This window comes from Centruroides sculpturatus, unplaced genomic scaffold (assembly GCF_000671375.1).
Source record: "Centruroides sculpturatus isolate CEXI.00-Female unplaced genomic scaffold, Cexi_2.0 scaffold454, whole genome shotgun sequence".
NCBI classification, from domain to species: Eukaryota; Metazoa; Arthropoda; class Arachnida; order Scorpiones; family Buthidae; genus Centruroides; species Centruroides sculpturatus.
This window is the reverse complement of record NW_019384681.1, coordinates 52,130-77,057: the sequence shown is the minus strand read 5'-3', so window position 1 is coordinate 77,057 and position 24,928 is coordinate 52,130. Positions and strand designations below refer to the sequence as shown.

At 25.3% G+C, this 24,928-nt stretch overlaps 1 protein-coding gene across 4 annotated transcripts in view; it reads right to left on the bottom strand.

The window, feature by feature from the left end:
* Window positions 1–1,707: 1,707 nt before the first annotated feature.
* LOC111626962 (probable sodium/potassium/calcium exchanger CG1090) overlaps window positions 1,708–24,928 on the bottom strand; it is a 28,895-nt gene continuing 5,674 nt past the window's right edge. For all 4 annotated transcript variants that reach the window (XM_023370503.1, XM_023370506.1, XM_023370505.1 and 1 more), the window contains exons 4-11: window positions 19,541–19,641; window positions 19,301–19,387; window positions 16,884–16,984; window positions 11,141–11,373; window positions 5,328–5,564; window positions 3,015–3,116; window positions 2,796–2,927; window positions 1,708–2,707 (exon numbers count right to left, since the gene is read on the bottom strand). In XM_023370503.1, coding sequence (XP_023226271.1) covers window positions 2,508–2,707; window positions 2,796–2,927; window positions 3,015–3,116; window positions 5,328–5,564; window positions 11,141–11,373; window positions 16,884–16,984; window positions 19,301–19,387; window positions 19,541–19,641 — 1,193 coding nt within the window. In that variant the 3' untranslated portion in view covers window positions 1,708–2,507. The remainder of the gene's footprint in view (window positions 2,708–2,795; window positions 2,928–3,014; window positions 3,117–5,327; window positions 5,565–11,140; window positions 11,374–16,883; window positions 16,985–19,300; window positions 19,388–19,540; window positions 19,642–24,928) is intronic.

The following is a 24,928-nucleotide window of genomic DNA, read 5'->3' as shown; positions in this document are numbered from 1 at the left end:
TTAGGAAGTTGAAATAACTAGATAGGTATTGAAAGTGAGATCTTTATAGAGAAACAAGGAAACTACAGCCGTAATCATGGCAACTCCGTTTTTCGGCCGCACCACTTTTTTCCTCCTTTCTACGACATTGTATCAAGGATAAAAATCATCGAAAATTCTTTAAACTACTTCACTAATAAATCTGTTAAGTGGATACGTTGAATACAAATCAAAATAAAAAGTTACATGAATATTTCCGCAGAGAATAATTTAGCTTAGGACATCGCACGACTTTGTCGTATCGCAATAGCATTGAAGCGGAGTCGGAAGGAAAGAAGCGATTCCTGACCCTGTTAGGCATAAAAGAGACGATTCTTGTACAGTACTGACAGACGCGGACAGGTGAACTTTACACTTGCCGCCACAAGAGGCTATCTTCTTACCTGCAGGCCACGGGAGAGACGATCCAAGAACAAAGCAATCGCCATCGATTGCTTTATTCTTGTTTTATTCGTTTTTCTCGCCTATTTTTCGTTACGCGCATGTAATACTGTTATTTTTGATTCCTAGGTCTAAATTCCGTTAGGTGAACTCGTCGCATCAGAGAGCATGGACATTGTCATTGTAATACCCTTTGTATATAGAAAACGAAGTCATGGACTCCTATTTTTACTTTCCTGGCTCTGTTATCTATAACAGAGGGAAAGTATGGCAATCGGTCAAAAAATGACCCACAAGATTTTTACATTTTTGGACTTAGGAGACCTTGAATGTCGAGAAACATTCAGAGTTTTTTCTGTATGTATGGATGTTAATGTGTGTGGGGTACGATATTGTTTACCCTCTTTGAAGCTTAAATGCGTTTTTGAAAATTTCTAAAATTTTTCAGAAAGGTTTGTATATTAGAAAGATTTGTGATATTAAGTTTTGGTGTTTAAAGTCAACAGGGTGGAGAGATAAAGGGTGGTCGTGTGTCATATCTGGAGTAGGGTCGGACTTAATGACAATTTTACTCGATTTTAGCATTTATAATTTTTTTTTAATATAAAACCCGCCCTTACTCTCAAAATAAAGCTTTTTGCCATTTTATAATAATTAAAAGAAATATCTTAACAGATAGCGCCACCAGAATTTTAAATATTCCCGGGAAAGTTAAGCGATTCGTTGCTGGAATTTTTACGTTTAAATGGACCCACATTACATTTCTGGATTCCTCGTCTCAATTAATGGAAAATGGCAAAGTTTTATTTAAATCGATCCATTAAATTTTGAGAACGAACTCGATTATATAAGCCCATAGACGTGCTAGCTACCGTGAAACATCGCGCGATATCGCATTGTCGCGCGGGCTCGTGAAACGACCTTATATCTCGAAAACGAAGTCTTTGACCCCCATTTTTATTGCATTTTTGGATTCCGCATCGTAATTAATGAAAAATGCAACGTTTAATAAAAATCTATCAAACGGATTTTGAGAACGAACACAATTATGTAAGCCTCATAGAAGAAGCTTCGGTAACGCTCGGCTTCAATTAAATCTAATGACATGTTAAGTAATTTGTTTAAGTTCTTTCATTGAAGTGCTTTTCATATGCAATTTCCTTCTTTGTACAAATCTGCTGCCAAACAACTTTTGTAGGTTGTACTCAATTTTTAAATACGAAGTTATCTTTCTGTAATAAATTATGTCGACACACAAAACTTTAAATAATGAGTACATAAGTAAAATTAATATTTATATTCTTATTTATTCTTAAAGTTAATAAAAAACAACATATAAAAGATTTTAATCCTACAACCATAATAACTATTGATAAAATGTTATTTTATAATGAATTAAAAATAAATACAGTACTTACAAATAATAATAATAAATGTTCAATAATACATAACTTAATTTGATACATTAAAATTCTGCTAATTGACTCTGTTTATTTTACAAGTATAAAAGTCTAACTCTTGAATCGATATCATAATACAAACTTTTATCCAGAAGTTTTTTTTATAAATTATCAATACACATTATAAGAACGAATTACAGTTCTTTAAATAACTAACATTACGATAATAAAACTTCCGGGTAAACTTGAGATTTCTTACATCACTTTATCCTTAAAGTAGCAAATGACAATTTTATAACTTTCACATTATATAGACCTATATTTTATTAAAACTTGGATCAAGAATAAGAATATTTCTTCTCTAATTTTTGAAAATAATCATTCTCTAATAAATAAAAAAAAATTAGAGAATGGTTCAATTCAATCAATCATTTTTCCAAAAGTCATTCTCAATTTTCATCCAGAAATTCATTTTCTTTAGAAAATAAATTATGTAAACTCTAATTTCATCTACCAACTACATCACTAGAAAATCTCATTTTCATATAAAACTGATAGATATAAAACTTAAACTGTCTATTTCAAAATAGCTCTCGCATCTGGATTGATGAACAAAAATATAAATTCACAGGCATATATACATATAATATTTACATTTTATTAAAAAGAAATTTTTTTTTATCTTTATCAATAGTCACTGGGGCAACTGGGGGGATTAAAATAACCGAAAACGTTCAGTTCATATAAACTTGCCATCACCATAAAGGCAACATACCAGACCATCATAATTATCCCATGCTTTTTATCTAATTTCCAATTATTTAAGTAGGTAGTAACCAATAAAAATAACACAGTCGATAACAGACTTAGTGTTGAATATGTTAAACCTATAAAAAAAAAAGATTCATATTAAATATATGCACACATATTTACTTAATGCGAACGTTATTTAAAGACCAATATCTTATTACTTACCTTTACTTCTGACGATGACGTGAGAACCGGGATTTACAACTGCCGTTTGCAAAAACCACGGTAATCCTAAACACAACAGGATATCGAAAACGTTGCTGCCTACAGCATTGGAAACTGCCATGTCGCCATAACCTATGAAAATTGTACTAGATTATTATTTGAAACTCTAAGATAAAATGCAAACTTATTTACAGAACATAGCGTTATTATAAATCTTACCATTTCTTATTACTAAAAGACTAGCGATTGCATCAGGAACACTAACTCCAGCAGCTAAAAAAGTTAATCCCATGACAGTATCAGGAATACTAAGTGTGAAACCTGTAAGAAAAGATAAGCATTAGGTATATAGCATTAGTAACATCATCATCATCAAAAACAACAATATAATTTGTTTTTTGATAATCCAAAATCCTAGTTTTAAAAGATCTCACCAATCGTGTATTTTTACTTAAACCAAGTGTAAAAATATACATATAAACTAATTACAACGTTCAAAAATCGTACTAACAATATGAAAATTCCAAATAAAAAACAATAATTCAATCATTCCAATCATGTTCCTTTCCAAAGTAATCTGAAGTGCACTTCTTTTTGTTAACAACTTTTCTGTATAAGATAAATATCTTTTATAGAAGCCAAAATAGGATTTGGCTCTATAAGAAGGGGGAGTCGAGGGTAGATGACGATTATGCCATCGAATAGTCCACTAGCGATTACCTAAACTCTTGTGCACTTGTATTGACCTAATCCTTAGCAAAAGCAAGATATAGTCAGGTTGCAGTTTCTAATGCAAAGTCTCCGTTTTTACTATGTATATACTGTACATAATTATTAATTATGTTAAGATTTACGTAAAATTATCTATAGAAAATCATAATTAAAAAACAGGATAATCGCTATTTAGTTTCCCAAAAATTCAAAATAGGAAGGGAAAACAAAGATCCATAGAGATTAGAAATTCAGCAAACTTTCATAATTAGAATAAATTATTCCTCCAACAAACTTACTGTTTTAAATTATTATTATTTACATTCAATAATGACAGTTTGAATACATGTGTTATGGTGATTCTTCTGAATCTTAATAAAAAAATAAAAATAAATCGTGACACAGGACTTCTTGACACGCAAGAATGTGCAAAAAAAAATACTTGACAGATATATCAATTCCTGTCAGCTTATTCATATATTAGTACTTGAAGAAAGATATAATACATTCGATTTTATGTTATTGTTCTCAACATGTATTGTGACATACGTTGACAAGTTGACATGCCGGAAGAAAGTCATCTTGCAGAAACGTGACGATCGATATTGTCACGTCATAGTTATTTGGCAATATTTCAAAATTTTCAAAAGTATGAGAGACTGAAGCATCGATATATCTAAAATGCTTGTAATTTTAATAATAATATACATTATCGAAATGTTTTATAAAATACAACCTATTGGCTATAAAAAATAATATTACAATATTCGAAGAAATTTTTATCATTTTTTATATCATAGAGTAATAAATTTGTGATATTGACTGCAATATAAATTATATATACTGTATAAAGCAGTCATGAGCAACCCGGGTTTTGACAACATTGGTGTAGAATATATCGATATTTTATGTATCATCAGTTTATATATTGTAAGAAATAACGAAAAGTAAACTTTCTCCTTTCTTAAAACTTTACAATTTTTTTCTTAAATTATCTACAACGTAATGATTTGTTTATATTACTTATTAAGATACTTAAAACAAATTATACAAATCTTTGTTTTTTACGAAAAACGACGGAAGAACAATTTTTCAAACGAAAAAGACGAATCGAAGTTTTCAAAATTTTGCCAGAAGCATGTAATAAAAGTAGAGCCATTTATAAAGAGCTTGGCGAATTGGTAACCTTGGGGAGAGAATTTATTATAAAGTTATGTGAAGTCAGCATTTTCAAGTAGAAAGTCATATTTCAGATATGTAAACACTTCCTCATAGTATCAAAATTTTAATAAAATATTTTAATGTATTATAGAAGACTTCTTAATAATATTGAAGAATTTATATCACGGATTGAGTTAGTAAAATTAGTATTCTTGCTCCAAAATTATTAACTTTACATTTACTTCATTATGCATAGTTCTATAACTATTGATTATAATGAAGTAAATGTCAACATTAAAATGCTTACGCTTAAGAGGCACGAATTACAAATGTATATACACACTTTTTACCGAAATATTTCCTCAATTCTATTAATATAACTTTGAGAGAAGCAAAATAAGCAGCACCTTAAGATGCATTCGTTTGAATAGAATTGACGTACACTTTTGCGTCAGTTTGACATCATTCTTATATTTTTTTGTAATGGGAAGAGTGAAATGACGTAAAATTGACGTAAACTATTCTGAAAAAACGAATGCCCTTCTAATAAAACTTATTTGAACAGCGAATTTTTATAATCTTACGTGAATATATTATTCGGATAATTTATATAACAAATTGAACCTTATAATTATTATATTGAAAACAAAATATATTTACCAATTATTGTAATCATCCAAACGAGAACATAAGAGAATGCTGCAATCCATACACAAGACATTAGAAACGTTACCAGATACCATTTCTTCCATCTAGCTTTTCGGCAGTCTGGAATAGTAACATAACACACAGCAGTCAGCGGAAGAGAAATTATCCACAAGGCAAGGCGGCTTCGAGATTTTGGTGGATCAAAGGGATTTTCATCTTCGTCGTAGATAACCGTATAAGGTTCATTTACTGAAATGTATATATTTCATTATTAAAAATATGCGCTAGTTCAGAATAGTTCATATATTCACAGTTCTACATTGTTTATGTGAAAACAAATTATCTTCATTAAAGAAATATTCTTTCTTGGCGAATTTTCTTTCAATTTTAATTTTAAGAATTTTTTAAACATGGTTTTAAGAACTTTTTTAATTAGCGTTTTCAACTTGTCTTAATTTTTTCCAAACGTCAAAATAAAAATAAAAATTTTAAAAAGCGCTAATGTTATAAATTTCTGAAAATTTCATGCGTTTGAGTTATATAAACACATACGCTTATTTCAAAGTGATAATGAAAAATGATAAATCATTAATATTTTATACCTAGAATTTCTATCTGGCGTGAAAGTGTTAGAGCAGTGTTTCTCAACGGGGCGATATCGCCCCCATGTGGGCGTTTTTCCATGTTCAGGGGGCGATTAGCAACAATTTATATTTTGGAGGGCGAAAAACAATTTTCTGGGCGATATAGTAAAACATTATATTAAGAATAATTAGATATTTTATTCGTTATATTGTACAATAATTAAACAAACAACATTATACTAGTCACTAGTGTATTCGATGCAGTACGAATTTGGCGTTAGCCTTAGCCCTCGGCATCGGAATTTTGTAGTGAAGGGGGCGATACTACGTAACGGTTTTATTGAAGGGGCGATACTACGTTGAAGGGGGGTGATACTACGTAACGGTTTTATTGAAGGGGTCGACGATTCGTTAGAGGTTGAGAAACACTGTGTTAGAAGAATGATCGTCTACAGATATTCCTTCATTATATACCATAAAATAATTGTTTTAAACACTTGCTGTAAAAGTAAAACAAGCAGAAGCCCTTTAAAAATGCAACAAGTCAATTGTATTGATAAAATAAATTTGTTTTATAGATAGTAATTTATGTAGTATACAGTACATCGTCCGTCACGGATACGATAAAATTACAAAATGATAAGGATAACTCCATGATATGATTGAAAAAGATTTATCATTGAAAATTTAAAATATCAATATTTGCAGATCACATCGCTTTGATGTTACTGAAATCGAAGAAGTTTGATAATGGTAGAGGGGTTTACATATTATTACTGTATTTTCCGCTTTAATAATGCTATTTACTCAGTTTAATATCGAACTTCTGCTATTTATTTTTAATTCGAAAAATAAATAAATCGACAAGTACAGTATTCATAAATATTTGTTGTTATATTTATGTTACAAATACAAATACAGCAGAACCCAATTATCTCTAGTGAACATGTAAGTGAATACACACTACTTTTATTATACTTAATTCAGCTTTTCTCAAACTTGTGGTCCACTATGACGGGGTAGATGGTCTGCAGGCAGATGAAATTAATAAAGACTAAACTTTGTTCAATGATAATTCACTTTTAATAGTTTCTTCCAATTTACTTAATTAATTATGTTTCCATATGTATTCAAAACATGCTTTTATATTTATTAGGCCTATCTTATAAATGGCAAAGTATGTCCCAAATGTTGGTAATACCCACGTAGGTTTATTAAAAATTAGACCTACATAAGTTAGTAATCTGTAGAATTTTTTTCAGATATTTTACTGGTGCTTGGGTTTAAAAAGGTTGAGAAACACTGCAACACTGCTGTAATTCATAAAAGAAAGTTTAAAATGGTAAACTGTATCATAAAATGATTTGTTTCTGTTACCTTTTATCATTTAACTTTGAGATGAACCATTCATATTAAAATGTAACTATAATAATACACATTTTTTTTTTAAAAACTATTGTATTACATATATTAATGTATAATAAATGATGTAAAAATTGTTGTTCTTAAATTATATGTAATTAAATTCCCTATGGTATAAAAAGAGGCTTTGAAATGATATACCATAGGCCCATATAGAAATCTTTTATATTAGTCATTTTTAATTCAAAGTGGCCATGCCCGTCCATTTTATTCACATTTTCAGTTATCTGTAGTAGTATCGGGTCTACACCAGCTTGGATAATTGGGTTCTAATGTAAATATAAACTACATACAGTAGAGCGTCGTTTATCCGAAAGAATTCCAGTCGGCCTAAAGTATAATTTTTATTTGTTTTTATATTTTTCAATGTATTTATTTCGTTTGTAAAACATAAAGAAATCATTTTTAACGATACAATAGCCACGATTATTATTTTAAAAAGTTTACGTTAGGCTTAACATCGACGAAAATTCAACGCGAAGCGACACGCAACGGAGAAAAATTTCAACACGGGATAGGTTAATATATTTTTTCGTACACAATCGGTTATCCGAAAAAATAAGTTATCCGAACAACCCCAGTCTCCAATTGATTCGGATAAACGACGCTCTACTGTAGTCACGAATTCAAAAATAATTTTAAATAATTTTCTAATTAAACACTTTTTAAATATTTAAAAGGTTTTCTTAAATGTTTTAAATAAACCTTTTAAATATTTAATGAAACCTTTTAAATATTTAAAAGGTTTTCTTGAGTGTGTTTAATTAGTAAGAAATGCAGTCTACGATGTGATATAATTTTCTAGATTCTTTGCTACCTTTTTTAAAACTATAAATATTAAAGCCTTTTTAAAACAGACTAAACAGGTCCTGCAGAAACAGCAAATGCCAAGTTATTAGGAAAAAGATCCAATATATCCCAGCAAACAATTATGTAAAGTTCTTGGAATTCATGTGCGGACTTGAACACAAATTCTTCAAAACTACAGGAAGATATCTTTTGTCTACAAGCTACAGGAAAAATTATTCATCTATTATGCATGCATATTCTTAGGTGTCCACGAATTAAGTTTCTTGAATTACAATTAATGTTAGATAATGTTTTAGGTAAAAATTTTATTTAGTGGCAGTTTGAAAACTTTGCACTGTCTATACTATTTTTAAGAACAGTACTTTTACTAATACACAGAATAATTCATATTAAATCGGCTTAAAAATAGCATTCTGACCTTGTAAAAGAATTATCTGCCTATAAAATAAATTTTCGGTCTGTTACTCTTTTACGTAAGCGATTTAATACCTTGACAAATTTAATTTCTCATATTATAGCCTAAAGTATACATATTAAATCATGTCTTTACGTCAATATTATAATGTAAACAAGGATAAAAATCGTAAAATTAAGTGACACGCTAGATGCAAAGAAAAAGTCATTGTGATATTTAAATGATTTCGTCATATAAAATAAATCTTAAATATGATCAATAAATTGTTATTAATACATTAAATCTAGCAAGTTAGTACTAATATTATTATTTTAAATTAAGTAAATAATTTCCATGTTTAGAGATTAAGTAACAATTTATTTATCATATTTCTAGCTTATTTTAATAAAAAAAAAATTGACTTAAATATCACAAGGTTACTTTGCATTGTAAAGCTATAAATTTAAATGCAGTGCATACATATACTGTATGTAGAGTACTTGTGTAGTGCCTTTGTTAAAATGCTTAAATTTTCAGGTTTTGTAGATAAAGGTTAAGACTATTACAGAGTAAGGATATACATTATAGAAATGTAGATTTTTAAGAATAATATTAAGAGAAATTGAAATCATCAATAGCAATTATAAACTTACATAATACCAAATAATAACTGAAATAAATAATTTTTAATTATTATTTCATGGTATAGATTTAAGATAATAAAACAAATATCATCTAATAATATATTTTAATACCAAGTATAGAAAAAATTTCTTAAAACTTGTTGTGAGTTATTTTGAAAGTTTGTGTCATACTTTTGCTTCTTTAGCAGCAATTCTAATGATTTACATTGTAACTGTTTTTATTTTAAATACAGTTAAAAGATAAATACTATGTTGCTTGTATGCTTGTCTTGTAGATATATTGGAACCTTGCAAATTTCACAAATTTTAGAAATAAGTATACATATGTATATTTTACAAACTAAAACTTGTTCCAATGTAAGCTATGACCATAAATGTAATCATCCATTTTGCTCTAAATTTATTCTACTTACATTCATTTTATTACATAAATTCATCGTCTTTCTTATTTCTATCTGTTTTGAGTTTTTTGCCAGAAAAAATTGATAAAATTTACATTTGAATTATTCAATTCAAGCAGCTTTTTCATCTCTAAGTTAAAGAAATGTTTACAGTTATTATTACATTCTAAATTCATTTCAATAAACAAAATATGAAGCCTTTTGAAATATAAAGGCATAAAGAGGACTTGTAAAATATTGACCATTATTAACATTTAATTCTATCCTATAACAGAACTATAATTATTTTCAATTTATCTTTTTTCTTCATCTTTTCATATCTTTGATTTAGCAAAAACTATGAAAATATCTTATATTGCTTATATAAAGTATACCTTGCTCATATAAGCAAAAGAAGGTATTAATATTACATGGTAAAAAGATATTTCTGTTTTATAAAGCAGTGTACTACTGCAAGACTAGTTTTCTACAGTAAAACAAATCTGAGAGAAATATATTTAATTATAGTTAAACTGAATTCACTATAACTAAAATGCACAATTATAACACTTCACTATCAATAGGCATTTAAGGCATCAGCCTACCACTCTGGAGAACCTAAGTTGAATTGGGACAGTTGAAAAATCCACGAATTTTTGTGAATGGGCTATTCTTAATTTGTTAGTCATTGTCTCTCATCATCTGGCCATCTCCATTGTAGGCTTGGATGAACCCATGATGGATATGATTAAAAAAATCCCTCTTAGTGCCAACAGTGCAGAAAGAGTTTAAAAAAGTTTTTACTAACAATAAATTTTGATTTCATCATTTAAACTATATTAACAATTATTGATAATCATTTTATCTATTTTTGTTCTAAGAGATTTGAATGCTCAGTTACAATTTTATTTATTTATTTATTGGCTGTTATCATGTAAACAAGTTTTTGATCTACATCTCCTATGTGGATTGAAAACGTTTGTTTTTTTTATCTGCATTAAACTATGCCAGAATTTCATTTTTAAGGTCCAGAGGTATGCGTTTTTTATGAAAGACACTTAATACATCAGATGTTAAAATACAATTTCTTTCTGATAAATATTAAAAGCAAATTGTTTTTGTTAAAATAAATAATAGTTAATTACATTTATTTGAAGATAAAACTCAATAATGATACTATCAAGTTCCATTTTAAATCATATCATCAAACATATACATGATATAAAGCATAATTTTAAAATATTGTAAAACTAAATATAAAAGAATTTCATATATAAATAATTATAGCAAATATATTTTATTTACTTAATATAATAATAATAATAATAATAATCTAAAACATGTTACTTAACTACAAAATGATAAAATGTATTGATATTATAATATTTATTTTGGAAATCAGCATAGTAAATTTATAAAAATCAAATTTTATTTTAAGGAAAAATTTACCCATTATAGTTGCCTGTATTTATATATATATATGTTTATATTATTACAGGCACTTATATTACATAATAATAATAATAATAATAAGTGATTATTATAATTATTTATTTTTAATTACAGATAAGAAAGTAACACTAATTCTCACCTTTTTGTTCCTTAATACTTGGTGGAGGTGAATTTGATGACTCTATTGTTCCATTTGTGCTTGAAAGAGATTTGTAACCAATTAAATGGGAATTTTCATTTTCATTTTCTCCTTGAGAAACATATCGAGGACATGGGCATGGCAAATTTTGAATCCAAGCTTCTACATGTTTATTGACAAACATAAATGCAATATATGCACAGTATAATAGTAATAACACAACAGATTCTGGCCTGAATAAAAAATAAAATTACTATTAATTTCAATTATTTATTAATCCATAAATTTAAATTTATTAAATCTGAACAAATTATGTCAATATAACAACATAAATTACCATAGCGTCAAACTGAAATAGTATATAGTACAAACATAGTATAAACTGACATATTTAATTATAACATGCAAACTGACATTTGCATGTTATAGTAAATATAACATGCAAAAACTATATTATAAATTATTTAATCTACAAATTTAGAAGTATTATTATTATGTCTGAAAAGTACTTTGCTAGAAATATAAAATGGATTTTTTGACAATTTAAAGAAGTTAACATTCCAAATTTATAGTATCCAATTTTCTCTTTTGATTTCTAGATTATTAATACAAAAATGCATGATTTAGCAATGTACAATGATACTAATAACAAAACAAATTTGCATATTTTTATTCCAAAATTGTTTTAATCATTAATTTAAGTATAAAATGAAAATAATCTGGTAAAATTTATAATTTTGGCTTGTGTAGAATTATAAAATTTAAAAATAAAAAAAAAAAGGTTAAAGTTTAAAAACTTTTTTTATATATTATTATACACAAAATCAGTAAAAGCAAAAATTATTTAATTTTTATTTATAAATCAAAATTAATTTTAGAACTGATAAAAAGTTTAATTACATAAACAATTTACAAAAGTTAAAAATTAACTCTAATTCTTCCTTAAAAATAAATTCATGTACTGCTTTAATTGAAGTCCTCTACTTAGATTAATTTAATTTAAAAATTTATCCTAGCAGAGCTGAATTTATTACTTAACAAGATATAATACTGAAATTGAACATTAAATGGTCAATCAAAACACTGTTTTATCATTCCTGCCATTTTTAAAATGTTTCGTTTCATTCCTGATGTTGACTGAAACTCAAAAAATTTATAATAAGTTTAGTTTAGGTAAATCTGAAATGATTTACCTAAACTAAACTTATTATAAATTTTTGTAATCTTAGTGTTTTTGATATCAACTATTGTCATTATACATTTAAATCAATCATTAAACAAAATGAAGAAAAATCAAATTGCATTCCTAAAATTTAATAATGAATTATTAAATATAATAATTAATTTAATAATTTTATATAATTCAACATTCATTCAATATATTTATACTGTGGTTCCAAAAAGAAAAAAGAAAAAAAAAAAAAAAAGAAGAAAAAAAGTTGTTCTATAAAATAAATAATATTTAAAATAATCTAGTAATTCAGATTTTGTTTATCCTATGTCAGAAACAAACAAATTTGATATATGATCAGAAATGATAATATATATTAGAATATTTAAAAATTAATTTATACATCTAACAATTCAATAAAAAACAAACAGAAATTATTGATTGATTCTAACAAATATATAATCTTACATTGGATATTTTGCTGAATATATATGTTTTTATCACAAAACATATAAAATCAAAATTTGATGGGTTCTCACTAGAAATCACAAAAGAAAAACTAATACAGTTGAAATATTCCATTATAATGTATTAAATAGTAGTTGATAGAAAATATTACAGCAATATCATCATTACATCTTCAAATAATAATGTGATCTAATTATATTTGTACTATTAAAGACAATTGTACAAATATAATTAATTTATAATTATAGTACAATCTTTTATTTCTGAAATTTTATAAAATATTTATTGTGTTCTAAATACTTATTATAATAATATAAGTTGACACAATTTCATAGATCTAAACATGAATGACCTTATCTAGCATCCACTTATATAATGTAAATAGTTTAATCACCTTGTAACATATTATACATACAGACATTGCAAAATTCTGTAATCAGTCTCAAAATCAGTTATCAAAACCAAATATTGACTAGAATTATTTAAATATGAAAAAAATATTCACATAACAACATTAATATAAAATTAAATGAAAAAGTATTACATTTAAAATTATTCAAGGAATGAAAGTATTGTATTTGTTGAAAATATATGATATGATATTTTCCATATCTAAAACTAACTTAGCTTTTTCATAATACATAAAAACTATTATTCTAAATAATAATTCTTCGTAATTCATCTTCAGCCACAAGCTTTAGAACATTAAATGGGACATAAATTTAAAAACAAAAGAAACAAACACATTTTAATTATTTTAAATTAAACATACAACATAGAATAAATTGACATAAAATCATTAATGCAAAAATACAATAAAATTTATACAAATATAAATAAATAGCTATATTGGCCAAAGGCTAAAAATTTGTCCAATTTTTAGTTTATAATGTTTTACTGGCTGAAGATGACTCAAGAGTTAAAAACGTTCCTAAAATAAAAAAAATTTGGTTTTCTAAGCAGTGATACAAAGTGTGGTTAATTATGGTGTCAAGTTTCACAGATTATGATGAATTAGTAATGATATATATAAATTAAATATTTGTGTGTGTAATTATTCATATAGTAACATAATTGAAATAATATAACATTTGAAATCCAAAAATACTAAAATTTTGATTTATCATTTTTAAAATATTAAATGAATACATTTTGCATCAAACAACTATAAACAATAATTATTTAAATATTCAAAATACATATAATGCTACATTTTTTTGTTAAAAAAATAAGGAAATTTCCTTTGCAGGCCTAAAACATTTTATGATGATAGAAAGAAAGAACTTTTAAAACTTTTATGATTTCTTTTAAAAAAAATTGTATTGCCTTTTGTAATTTTTTTGCTCTTCTTTGAGATATTTATTTGTTTATAGGATAAACTTAGTCCTGTAAATGTACTGATGAGGATCAAAAGATCAAAATGAATATACAAGGAAAATAAAAAAAAACAACAGTAATGGTTTTAAAGTATTTTTTAATACCAGTTTATTGTTTTTAACATTTCACCTCGGATGAAAAGTCAGGAAAGCAAAAAGAGATAAAAATTCAATAAAATCTTAGCTATAAAATTTTATATCTTTTTAATATAATTCTAATAATTTTATGATTTCATTGTTATTAACAAAAAACAACTTTATTATTTACAATATTATATTCAATTTAAGATAAATTATTTTAATAAAACAAATAATTATACAAACACCTTTGCTAATGTTCAGTTAACCAGTGAGTCAGTATGTAAGCAACAGCATTGAGTCAGACTCATTGAATTTTTAACTTACTGACTTCCTGCCTTGAAATGTTTGAGTGGAAGCAGATTGCTTACAAAAAAAAATTTTTATATATGTATATTAAATGATGCATAATTATTGTTTCATTAAAATAATTTATTTGGAAATAATATTGCCAATAACACTGATGACATTAAAAGTGCTCAGCAAATAAACACATAAAAATAAAACACCTTAATTTGTTGCTGAGAAAAATATAATATATATAAATAATACTGATGTTTTCTTATTAATAATAATAATAAACTATTTTAATGCTTTTNTTATAGGGCTGCAATTTGAAAAAATTGTAGACCTATAAATACCCACTGTCATCTGTCTGTCTTTCCTTAAACCCAAGAACAGAGTTAGATAGATAAAGGATGAGAACAAATATGGAAACTTTAGGGGCAGGAGGCCCCAATTAACTATATACAAACTTCTGATGCAAACTAGAAATCACATTATTTCAATTCAAAACTTTCCCCTAAAAGGTGTTAGATAGATGACTGGCATGACTCTATTGTTAACAGAAAAGTATGATGCACAAAGGCAAGCCACTACTAATTTGAGGTGGAGAGGATATATTTAAATTAAATAAATTAAAAATATGATTAAAAATTGCAGCCCGACTTCAACTTGTGACAAAGTCACAATAAATAATTGATCATTGCTCTTTGTTATCTGTTAGTACAAAAACATTTATTAAAAATCATATTACAATAAAGTTACTAATAAAAAAAATGATGTATTAATCCAGTTTATTAGTAACTTATCATGCATAGTATGAAGTGTTACAAATATATTTATCTTGAAAGTTAGCTATTGTTCACTTCTACAGCATTCTAAAGAACAGTCTTAATCATTACCAAATGAAATCTACACGATAATGTTAACACAGCAATAAATGATCATCATTAATTAACCTTTCAGCAGTGGGTTAGTCAGGTATGGTGCTATCCCTATGTAGTGGAGAATAAATGTGGGAAATGTTTTAAGTATTTTTCCATGCGTTTTTTTCTCATTACCATTTCGGAAAAAGATTTTGTAAACAATTATGTCTAGTAATGAAAAGTCTTTTTTTATTGTTACATAATTCCTTTTTTATGTGAATTTTTTTTTTTATGGTAGTTTTTGGCGATATCCACAAAATTCTTTTTTGGATACAGCCATCAGTCACCACTGCCACACGATCGCCCTTGATGGATATATCCGTCGGTCGCTGCTGAGTGGTTAACAACAAATTTCTTTACTTGAAAAATTTTAAATGATAATTTATTATAATTGAAAGATATAAAATTAGTTTTTTAATTTCTATATCTAATTATTCTGTTTCCACACAATTTTATAAAGAACAACATTACACTTTTATGAAACTGCATATAAATATTTCCTCATTTTAGACATTTTAGATTTCTATCACATAAACAAACCATTAATACATTAATTGAAAAACAAGTATGTGAATTTATTAACATTAAGTTAGAAGTAATATTCTAAAATTTTATTTTTGTATTTGTATTTCAGAACTTGTAAGTGGAATCCGAAAATTTGTCACTCATGGACGTGTTTCTGTTCAAACTACCTCAGAAATCTCTTCAAATTTGCCACCTCCTTTAGTATTCACCTCAAATGAGAAACATTGCAAACCTGTAAATAAATCTGCATCAAAGCGTAAAATAAACAATGAAATTCAATCAAGAGAAAATAACTATAATCAGTAATTAAATTTATATATTTTCAAAATTATATGAAATTTTTGAAATAGGAATATAATTCATACTTATTTCAGATCTTACCAAAATGCATTGTCTTATGACATATTAAATACAGAAAAAACAAATGGTAAGTTTATTAACTTTTTACTGATGATAATTNTTGAATTTTCGTCGATGTTAAGCCTAACAAAGACTATTGTATCGTTAAAAATTATTTTTTTATTTTGTACAAACAAAATAAATTTATTGAAAAATATAAAAACAATAAAAAATTATACTTCAGAAGTTAATTTAGTATCAAAAACGTAAAATATTTGAGTAGCCTGAGAAATAGCCAAAGATTGCAGTGCCACAGCACTAGCGAAAATTTAAATTTGCCGACTGGAATGCTTTCGGATAACTGACGTTTCGGATAACCAGCTTTCGGATAAACGACGCTCTACTGTATCTTAAACTATGTACACAGAAATTTTTATGTATTATTTTTATTATTAAAAATATATATCATAATTTATAATTAATTAAATTATAATACATATTTATTTTTATCAATAATAGTACATAAAATTTCTGTTCATATAAACAATGTATTTTTAAAAATTTGAAACTGTTCATACCATGTTATTACTTCATTATACATTACAATCAGTAATGCAACTATACTAATTAAATAAAACATGCTGTCACGGAAGAGAGGCCACCAATTAAGATAAATAATCTGAAAAAATAATAATAAATTCAAAATATATTTTAAATTCATTTTAATGTTTAAAAATATAAATTATCAAAGTTAAATTAGTTGTACTATTTATTATCTGATAATCTGGATAGTAATAATTTACTATATGCCTTTCAGTAAATATTGTCTTAACTTTTTAAAAAAATTTTAAAATAAAAATCAAATTTTATTTATTGTTCATTGTAAAAATAATTTTTCATTTATAATTAACATATAAACTTAATAAAGTTTACCTATCTGTAGAATATTATCATTTTGTAAATTATTATAATTGTAAAAATATTTTTCTTTGTGTAATATATAAATAAAACATTTTATTTTAATAATATCTAAAATAAAACATTTAATTTTATATTACTTTTATAATTGGATAATAAAAAATTTTGATATATATTATTATTAATCATTTCTTTAATTAATAAAAGAAAATTTTAATACTTTATTTAAATTTAACACAAATCATCAAGTATTATATTTAAACCATTCTTAAGCGAAATCTAAATAGTTTTAATAACTCAGGAAAATAATAAAATATTATTATTATTACTTTAACTTTGAAATAATATCATAAAGTTTTTCCATTATGTATTTATATTCTAATAAAATTACAAAATGATTTCTTTTATAATCATTTTAATATATATAATTATGTTGTAAAATGTGGAAAATTAAAAAATAAAATATTACACCTCAAACTGCACATGCAACTACAAATTTTACAAATGGAAACACATAAAATTTGATAATTTCTAAAATCAATAAAATGATATTACATTAAGGATTGCAAATGAATAAAATTCTTATAAATTATAAGAATTTTATTCATTTGCAGTTCTTAATTTTACTGTAACTTCATTATAGTATTATATACTTTCAACTAGCTCAACAACAATACTTTTGTTTCTGAACTATTTATCTACATATGTAGTTCAGAAACAGAGATATTGGTGATAACTGTTAAATTTATTTTAATTCAAAATATTAAAAATAATTTTAGTTTTTCATAAATTTCTCTTCAATGTAGGGTTACCATAATAGTTGAAGGGAAAATATGGACATATTAACATTAAAGTATTTAGGTATTGAAGCAAAATAAAAGGATTTTATTCAGAGTTTTCATTCTAGTAAATATAAGCATATACCATAAAGTTTCAATTTATATTTCTCTTTGGGGACACAGAATGCTATTTTAATATATTAAATATGGGTTTTTCCATATTTAATATATTAACCCATATTTTCCTTCTTGTTTTAGTGTAACTTTCCCAGCTGTTATATATAACAGCGGGAAAGTATGACAATCATATTTGGACAGTTAAGAAACTGGCCAATTAAGCAATCATTATTTGCCCAAGAAACTGGCCAAATAATGATGAAGACATCACAATTTAGAAACTTCATCATTATTTTGACCTTTTAATATAACTTTTTATGTATTTTTATCTTGTGAGTTTGATTGAAATACTAACTGAAGAGGGACTATTTTAGAGTTTGAAATACATTTTGGGTGTATTGTATACATATTAGTTTTAATTATTGTAAAATCTCTTTTTTTTTTAAGCTTAAATTTCTTAAATTTATCATATAGTTTTTTTATTTTTTTTTGTGTTCATGTTCATTGGTGTGATAAACCAGTTATTTATGTTAGGGCTTAAGTTAGTAGAAACATTTAATATTACAGTCAAAAAGCAAACAAAAAAATATATTTATGATATTTCTTGTTTAATTAATAGATGACAATTATCAAGTGCCAAAATATTAGAATTTGTTACAATTCTTATTTTTTTGATAAGCTTTAAGCCTCAGAATTTATAAATCTTTAATGAAAGAAAAACATTTTTGACCACTTGTTTAATTATTTAAAATGAGATATATATTGTATATCTTATTCTAAATTGTTAAATAAACTGTTCCAAGCAAAAGATGGTCAGCTATTTTACAAAAAATGTTCCTTTTTTTATTAAGGCATTGAGTGAAATAAGCAATGATGTAATTTATTCAATTACCAACATTTTTATATTGGTAATTATTTTAATCTTAAATATAATACTACTAAAACTTTTTATTAGCTTTAAAGCTATTCATTAGTTTTTTATTAATGCATTATTCTAGTTGCATCTTTATATAATATTATATAATATAGCATTTGGTTGTAAATAGTATTTACACTTAAATCATATAATTTATTCTTTCACTTTATAATCCACATTTTATCAACATAATTTTTTCATTTAAAAGTAACTTTCAAATAAATAATATTAATAAATAGGTATGATGAATAGAAATGAAATTTACCCTTCTAGCACATAATCCACATATTCCAATAACAAAAGCTATGTTATATACAGCTGATCCTACGACAGTTCCTACTCCAATGTCATCCTAGAAAAAATATACATTTTTTTAGTTACTATAAAAATAGAATTAATATCTCATTTCAGTTTAAATTTTTATTACAGTTTGAAAATTATACATATAACAATTCAACCCAATTTTATTAAATAAAGGTAATGAGTATATAAACAAAATATTTACTTTTGCTATAAAAACTCCAATAACTGCAGCTGCTAATTCAGGTGCTGAACTTCCTGCAGCCATAAAGGTGGCACCAGCTACATCAGATTCAAGATTCATAACTTGGAAAAAAAAAAACAATATATAAGAGCTTAATGTTTATTAAGAACATGTCTAATCAAATAATAAATTAACAAGCTAATAAACAAAATATAAAATCTTCATATATTAAGTTTCATTTCTAATTACTAGGATAATTAAAACAAAATATGTAATTTCCTCTAAATATTAAATTACTCCAAACTGTAATTTTTATTATTTTATTCTGTTAACAATATGATAAGCTGAAATACTCAGATTTATAAAATGAAATTATTTTGACTTGGCTATCAATGTAAAGAACATATACAATAATCCAATACACTTGTAATATTGAATGATCTGCCAGATTTTTTTTATTGTGCTATATTAAAACTAATTAATTATTGAATACATAACAATTTGGCTAGAGGCAGGCAATTCAGTCACCAACTCATGATTAATAATTAGAAATAAATTAATTTTTAATCTAGAATATTTTGAAAGGAAATTAATTTATTTCTAATTATTAAATATATGAAGAGATGGCAGTTTAACTGCCTCTAGCCAAATTGCTTTGTATCCAATTATTAATTATCCTTAATATAGCACAATAAAAATTTGGCAAGTTATTTGGTAATATAGAGAACATTAAAATCCTCACAATATAAATTAAATAAAATCTATGATTTATTAAGTATGATTTCATAAAAATATTGTTATAAATTTTGATTCATTTTAAAGAGAATTACTAAATAATTATTAAATTATTGTATATTAGAATTTGAATATAAATGATAATTTCTTTAAAAAAAAAATCGTTTTTGTATTAATATCAACAATTAAGTTATTTATTTTCATTATTGAAATAATCCTGGGCTAATATGTATAACTAGCTGTTACCCGCAACTTTGCCCGCGCGGATTTTGCAAGCAAACCCCATTTATTAATTAAATTGCCTCAATGTCCTTTTTTCTTATTAATATGTAAATTTTCGACTATAAATTTGTATCTTCTATTATCAGGACTTATTATACTGGTTTTACAGATAATATTACAAAGATTAACAGAAAACAATTTTTATTTTATTTCGTATACCTGGACACATACACAGTTTTGCGTTTCGGACATATTCGTCCCTCCTCAGCAGGTATTTATATATGTTCTATAAAACAATAAAATTTTTATTAAAATTTACATTTTAAAAATTTCCGACAAAATTATTTAATGAAATTCTTACAATTTTCCAGTTTTCTTTAATTTTTTGCTCTACTGGATATTCAAGTTTTATCAACAAGATCACAATTACTATTATTTTAAACCTATATTAAATTAAATTCTATTAACATTATTTCATTTTTATACATTTGTTTTTTGTTATTACAACTTACATTTGTTCTCTTTCTGTTTGCCTCAAACCTCGTTTCCATTTCTTTCCATCGCTCTTTATATCTTTTGGACACACCCCTTTTTCTATGAATCTGAGCCATGATTGGTGGATTTCTCTACCATTATTGCTGTTTATTCTATTATTTTGTCTGATTATATTTATTATTTATGAACATATTTATATAATCAGACAAAATAATAGAATAAACAGCAATAATGGTAGAGAAATCCACCAATCATGGCTCAGATTCATAGAAAAAGGGGTGTGTCCAAAAGATATAAAGAGCGATGGAAAGAAATGGAAACGAGGTTTGAGGCAAACAGAAAGAGAACAAATGTAAGTTGTAATAACAAAAAACAAATGTATAAAAATGAAATAATGTTAATAGAATTTAATTTAATATAGGTTTAAAATAATAGTAATTGTGATCTTGTTGATAAAACTTGAATATCCAGTAGAGCAAAAAATTAAAGAAAACTGGAAAATTGTAAGAATTTCATTAAATAATTTTGTCGGAAATTTTTAAAATGTAAATTTTAATAAAAATTTTATTGTTTTATAGAACATATATAAATACCTGCTGAGGAGGGACGAATATGTCCGAAACGCAAAACTGTGTATGTATACAGGTATACGAAATAAAATAAAAATTGTTTTCTGTTAATCTTTGTAATATTATCTGTAAAACCAGTATAATAAGTCCTGATAATAGAAGATACGAATTTATAGTCGAAAATTTACATATTAATAAGAAAAAAGGACATTGAGGCAATTTAATTAAACAAATTTTTTAATAATATATTTAGCCGAAATTCTGGTGAATCAGAGAATGCAAAGAACAGGAAACATGGAGAAAGAAATAGAAAGATTAAAATCGGAAATATGGTACCTGAAAAAATGCAAAATAGAAGACATAAAGTTACCGACATTAAGCATACCAGGGAGTATCAGTAAGAACTTACAAAGGCATGACGTAGAAAAAATAAACAAATTAATAATTACTTCTAACATTAATTATAAAAAGTACAAACTAAAATAAAATTAAAAAAAAACAGGTATACGAAATAAAATAAAAATTGTTTTCTGTTAATCTTTGTAATATTATCTGTAAAACCAGTATAATAAGTCCTGATAATAGAAGATACGAATTTATAGTCGAAAATTTACATATTACACCCCATTTATATTCAGTATTTCANAAAATAAAAATTGTTTTCTGTTAATCTTTGTAATATTATCTGTAAAACCAGTATAATAAGTCCTGATAATAGAAGATACGAATTTATAGTCGAAAATTTACATATTACACCCCATTTATATTCAGTATTTCAACAACCAGAGTAATTGCTATATAACACCTACCGCTGAGAATGATGAGAACTGCTGAGAATCAAACAAACTATTTTCAATTTGATCAATTTCCTGGAACGTTTACAATCATTCTATAATCGAACCAATATGCAATAACAAATTTGAATTTAAAATGGTTCAAACATTTGGTTAAAAAATCAAAATATAAAAAATATTTATAACAATGTCTGAAATGTTATCAATTTAATACACCTAAGTACTCAGTGAAGACTAAATGTAGTTGAAAGAAAAAAAAAAAAAAAATTGCATTTAAAATAGTACAGTAGAAGCTGTTCTACAGGTTAAGCCTTAATCCTCTCCCTCATGGGAAATTTCGAAATATCCCTTCTTGGTGTGCATTTTCATGACGTACCCTAACTGTGTACCAAATTTCACCATATAGGTTCAGTTGCTTGCTCTGGGTGATGATAAATCAACCAATCAGTCAGTCAGTCAGGACAAGTAATTTTATATATTTAGATTAATATCAACAAATAAAATTAAATAGCTTCTAATTTAAAAAGCTAGTTTCCATTTGAAAAACTACAATGCTAAAAATCTATATAAACTATGCAAAATATATATAGAACAAATTACCATCCTATATTAATTTCATATTGTTCAAATAAAATAAAATGTATTATAAAAAATATAAATATCAGATAAACTATTATATGATTAATGCAAAATATTAATTTAGATAATAAAGACATTTCTGTGGTAAAATCACTTTCATTTTATTCTTAATAATAAAACTACAGTAGAATCTCCTATAGTCCATCACATCCAGTAATCCAACACTCCATAGAGTGTTGGATTACTGGATTATACATGAAATTTTCATATTACCACTTGTCAATGTATGTGACAGAGAGAGACTGATGTACTGTACATTTATATTATGATTTTTATTCAATTCATTTTTATACTAGTTGCTAGTTGTTTGTTGCATGTGCAGTTGGCAAAACAGTCACAATTGCAATTAACATGATAAACTGATCTGTGAACCAAGTGCAATTTTTTAATATACAGTACATACAGTGTACATACATACAAAATTTGATCAGAGAGTCTGCTAAAATTCAACACACACCACTGATATATGTCAGTGGTGTATGAATTTCAGAGACTCTACTGTAATTTAGATATGAAATTAAGAAATTGTTTATTTTTATATATATTTTTTATCTAAATATTTAAGTTTGAAATTATTTTCATTAATTTAAGTATTTTAAAATAGAACTATCATACATAAATTAAAATACATTTCATTAATAAACCTTCTTGAATTATATTAGTGATTCTAGATCTACAATAATACATAAAAGTTTTAGGAAAAAATTGCTTCAATTATATAATTTTTTATATATAAAGAGTTAATTATGATAATTTCTGAAAACTCTAATAAATGTTCAAAGAAGTTCCATCAAATAACAATATTTATGTGAAAAATGTATAACTATTTTTATTAAGATGATAAAATTGTCATGATAAAAAATTTCAATTCTTTTCATTTAAGAAATTTTTGTACAGTTTATGAATAATTATATATTACCTCTATGAGTTATATGCTTTATTTACATATTATTATAACTAACTAGCTTTATCTCTGCAGATATTACAGATAAATAAAGATATATTTTTAAATATATTCTTTTTTAAAAGATATATTTTATTTATCTTTTTTTAATATATCTTTTAAAAATTTTATAAAACTCTATAAAAAAAATATATCTTTTTTTAAAGATATATTTTTAAAATACTTAAATATATTAAATAAAATAAATAAAAAAATTAAATATAAAATAAAAAGATAAATATATATTTTGTAAATGTAATATGAGTGATTAAATTAATACGCATTTCTTAACTGATAAAGCTTTTTCTTCTGTAAGTAAATGCATTTACTATATTTATATGGCAACATTACAGATTTAAAACATGTATAACTTACATATGTATATAAGAATATGTTATCACATATGCTGGCATATAAGTTGGCCTCACGATTTTCAGCTCAGTATTTTAGTTTAGATTTATATTTAACGTATACATAGACTCCAAAAATGTTACTCTATCAGTAGGCTAGAATTGAAACGTGGATATGATATATGTAAGCATATGGAGAAAACGTATAATAAGGCGACACTTTCATCGAGACACTAATCATAATACTTTTCAATATAGTATATGTATATTGTTAGCTCATACAAAAAGGGGATATAGTTATAAGATCTACATAGAATACCAAGTAATCGTTAAAATTTTCAGTGTTACTTTGATGAGATCTACCGATAAACCTATTCAAGTCAATTAATATTTCTTATAAAACATTAATAGCTTATTTAGTACAGTATCACAATAGTATCACTATGTACTGTATGGTATAGAATAATAGAATACTGTAGTATACCTTTCATTTAAACTTCCGCCATCTGCAAGGCTAACTGCAAGGACCCGCTTCGCTGGGTTTTTATTTGTATGTAATATAGTTTTTTTTTTATATATATAAAAGACTGTTTTTCTAAGTAATCTAGAATCTAGCTGCAAGGACCCGCTTCGCTGGGCAAAAAGTAACGATAGTGAAGATT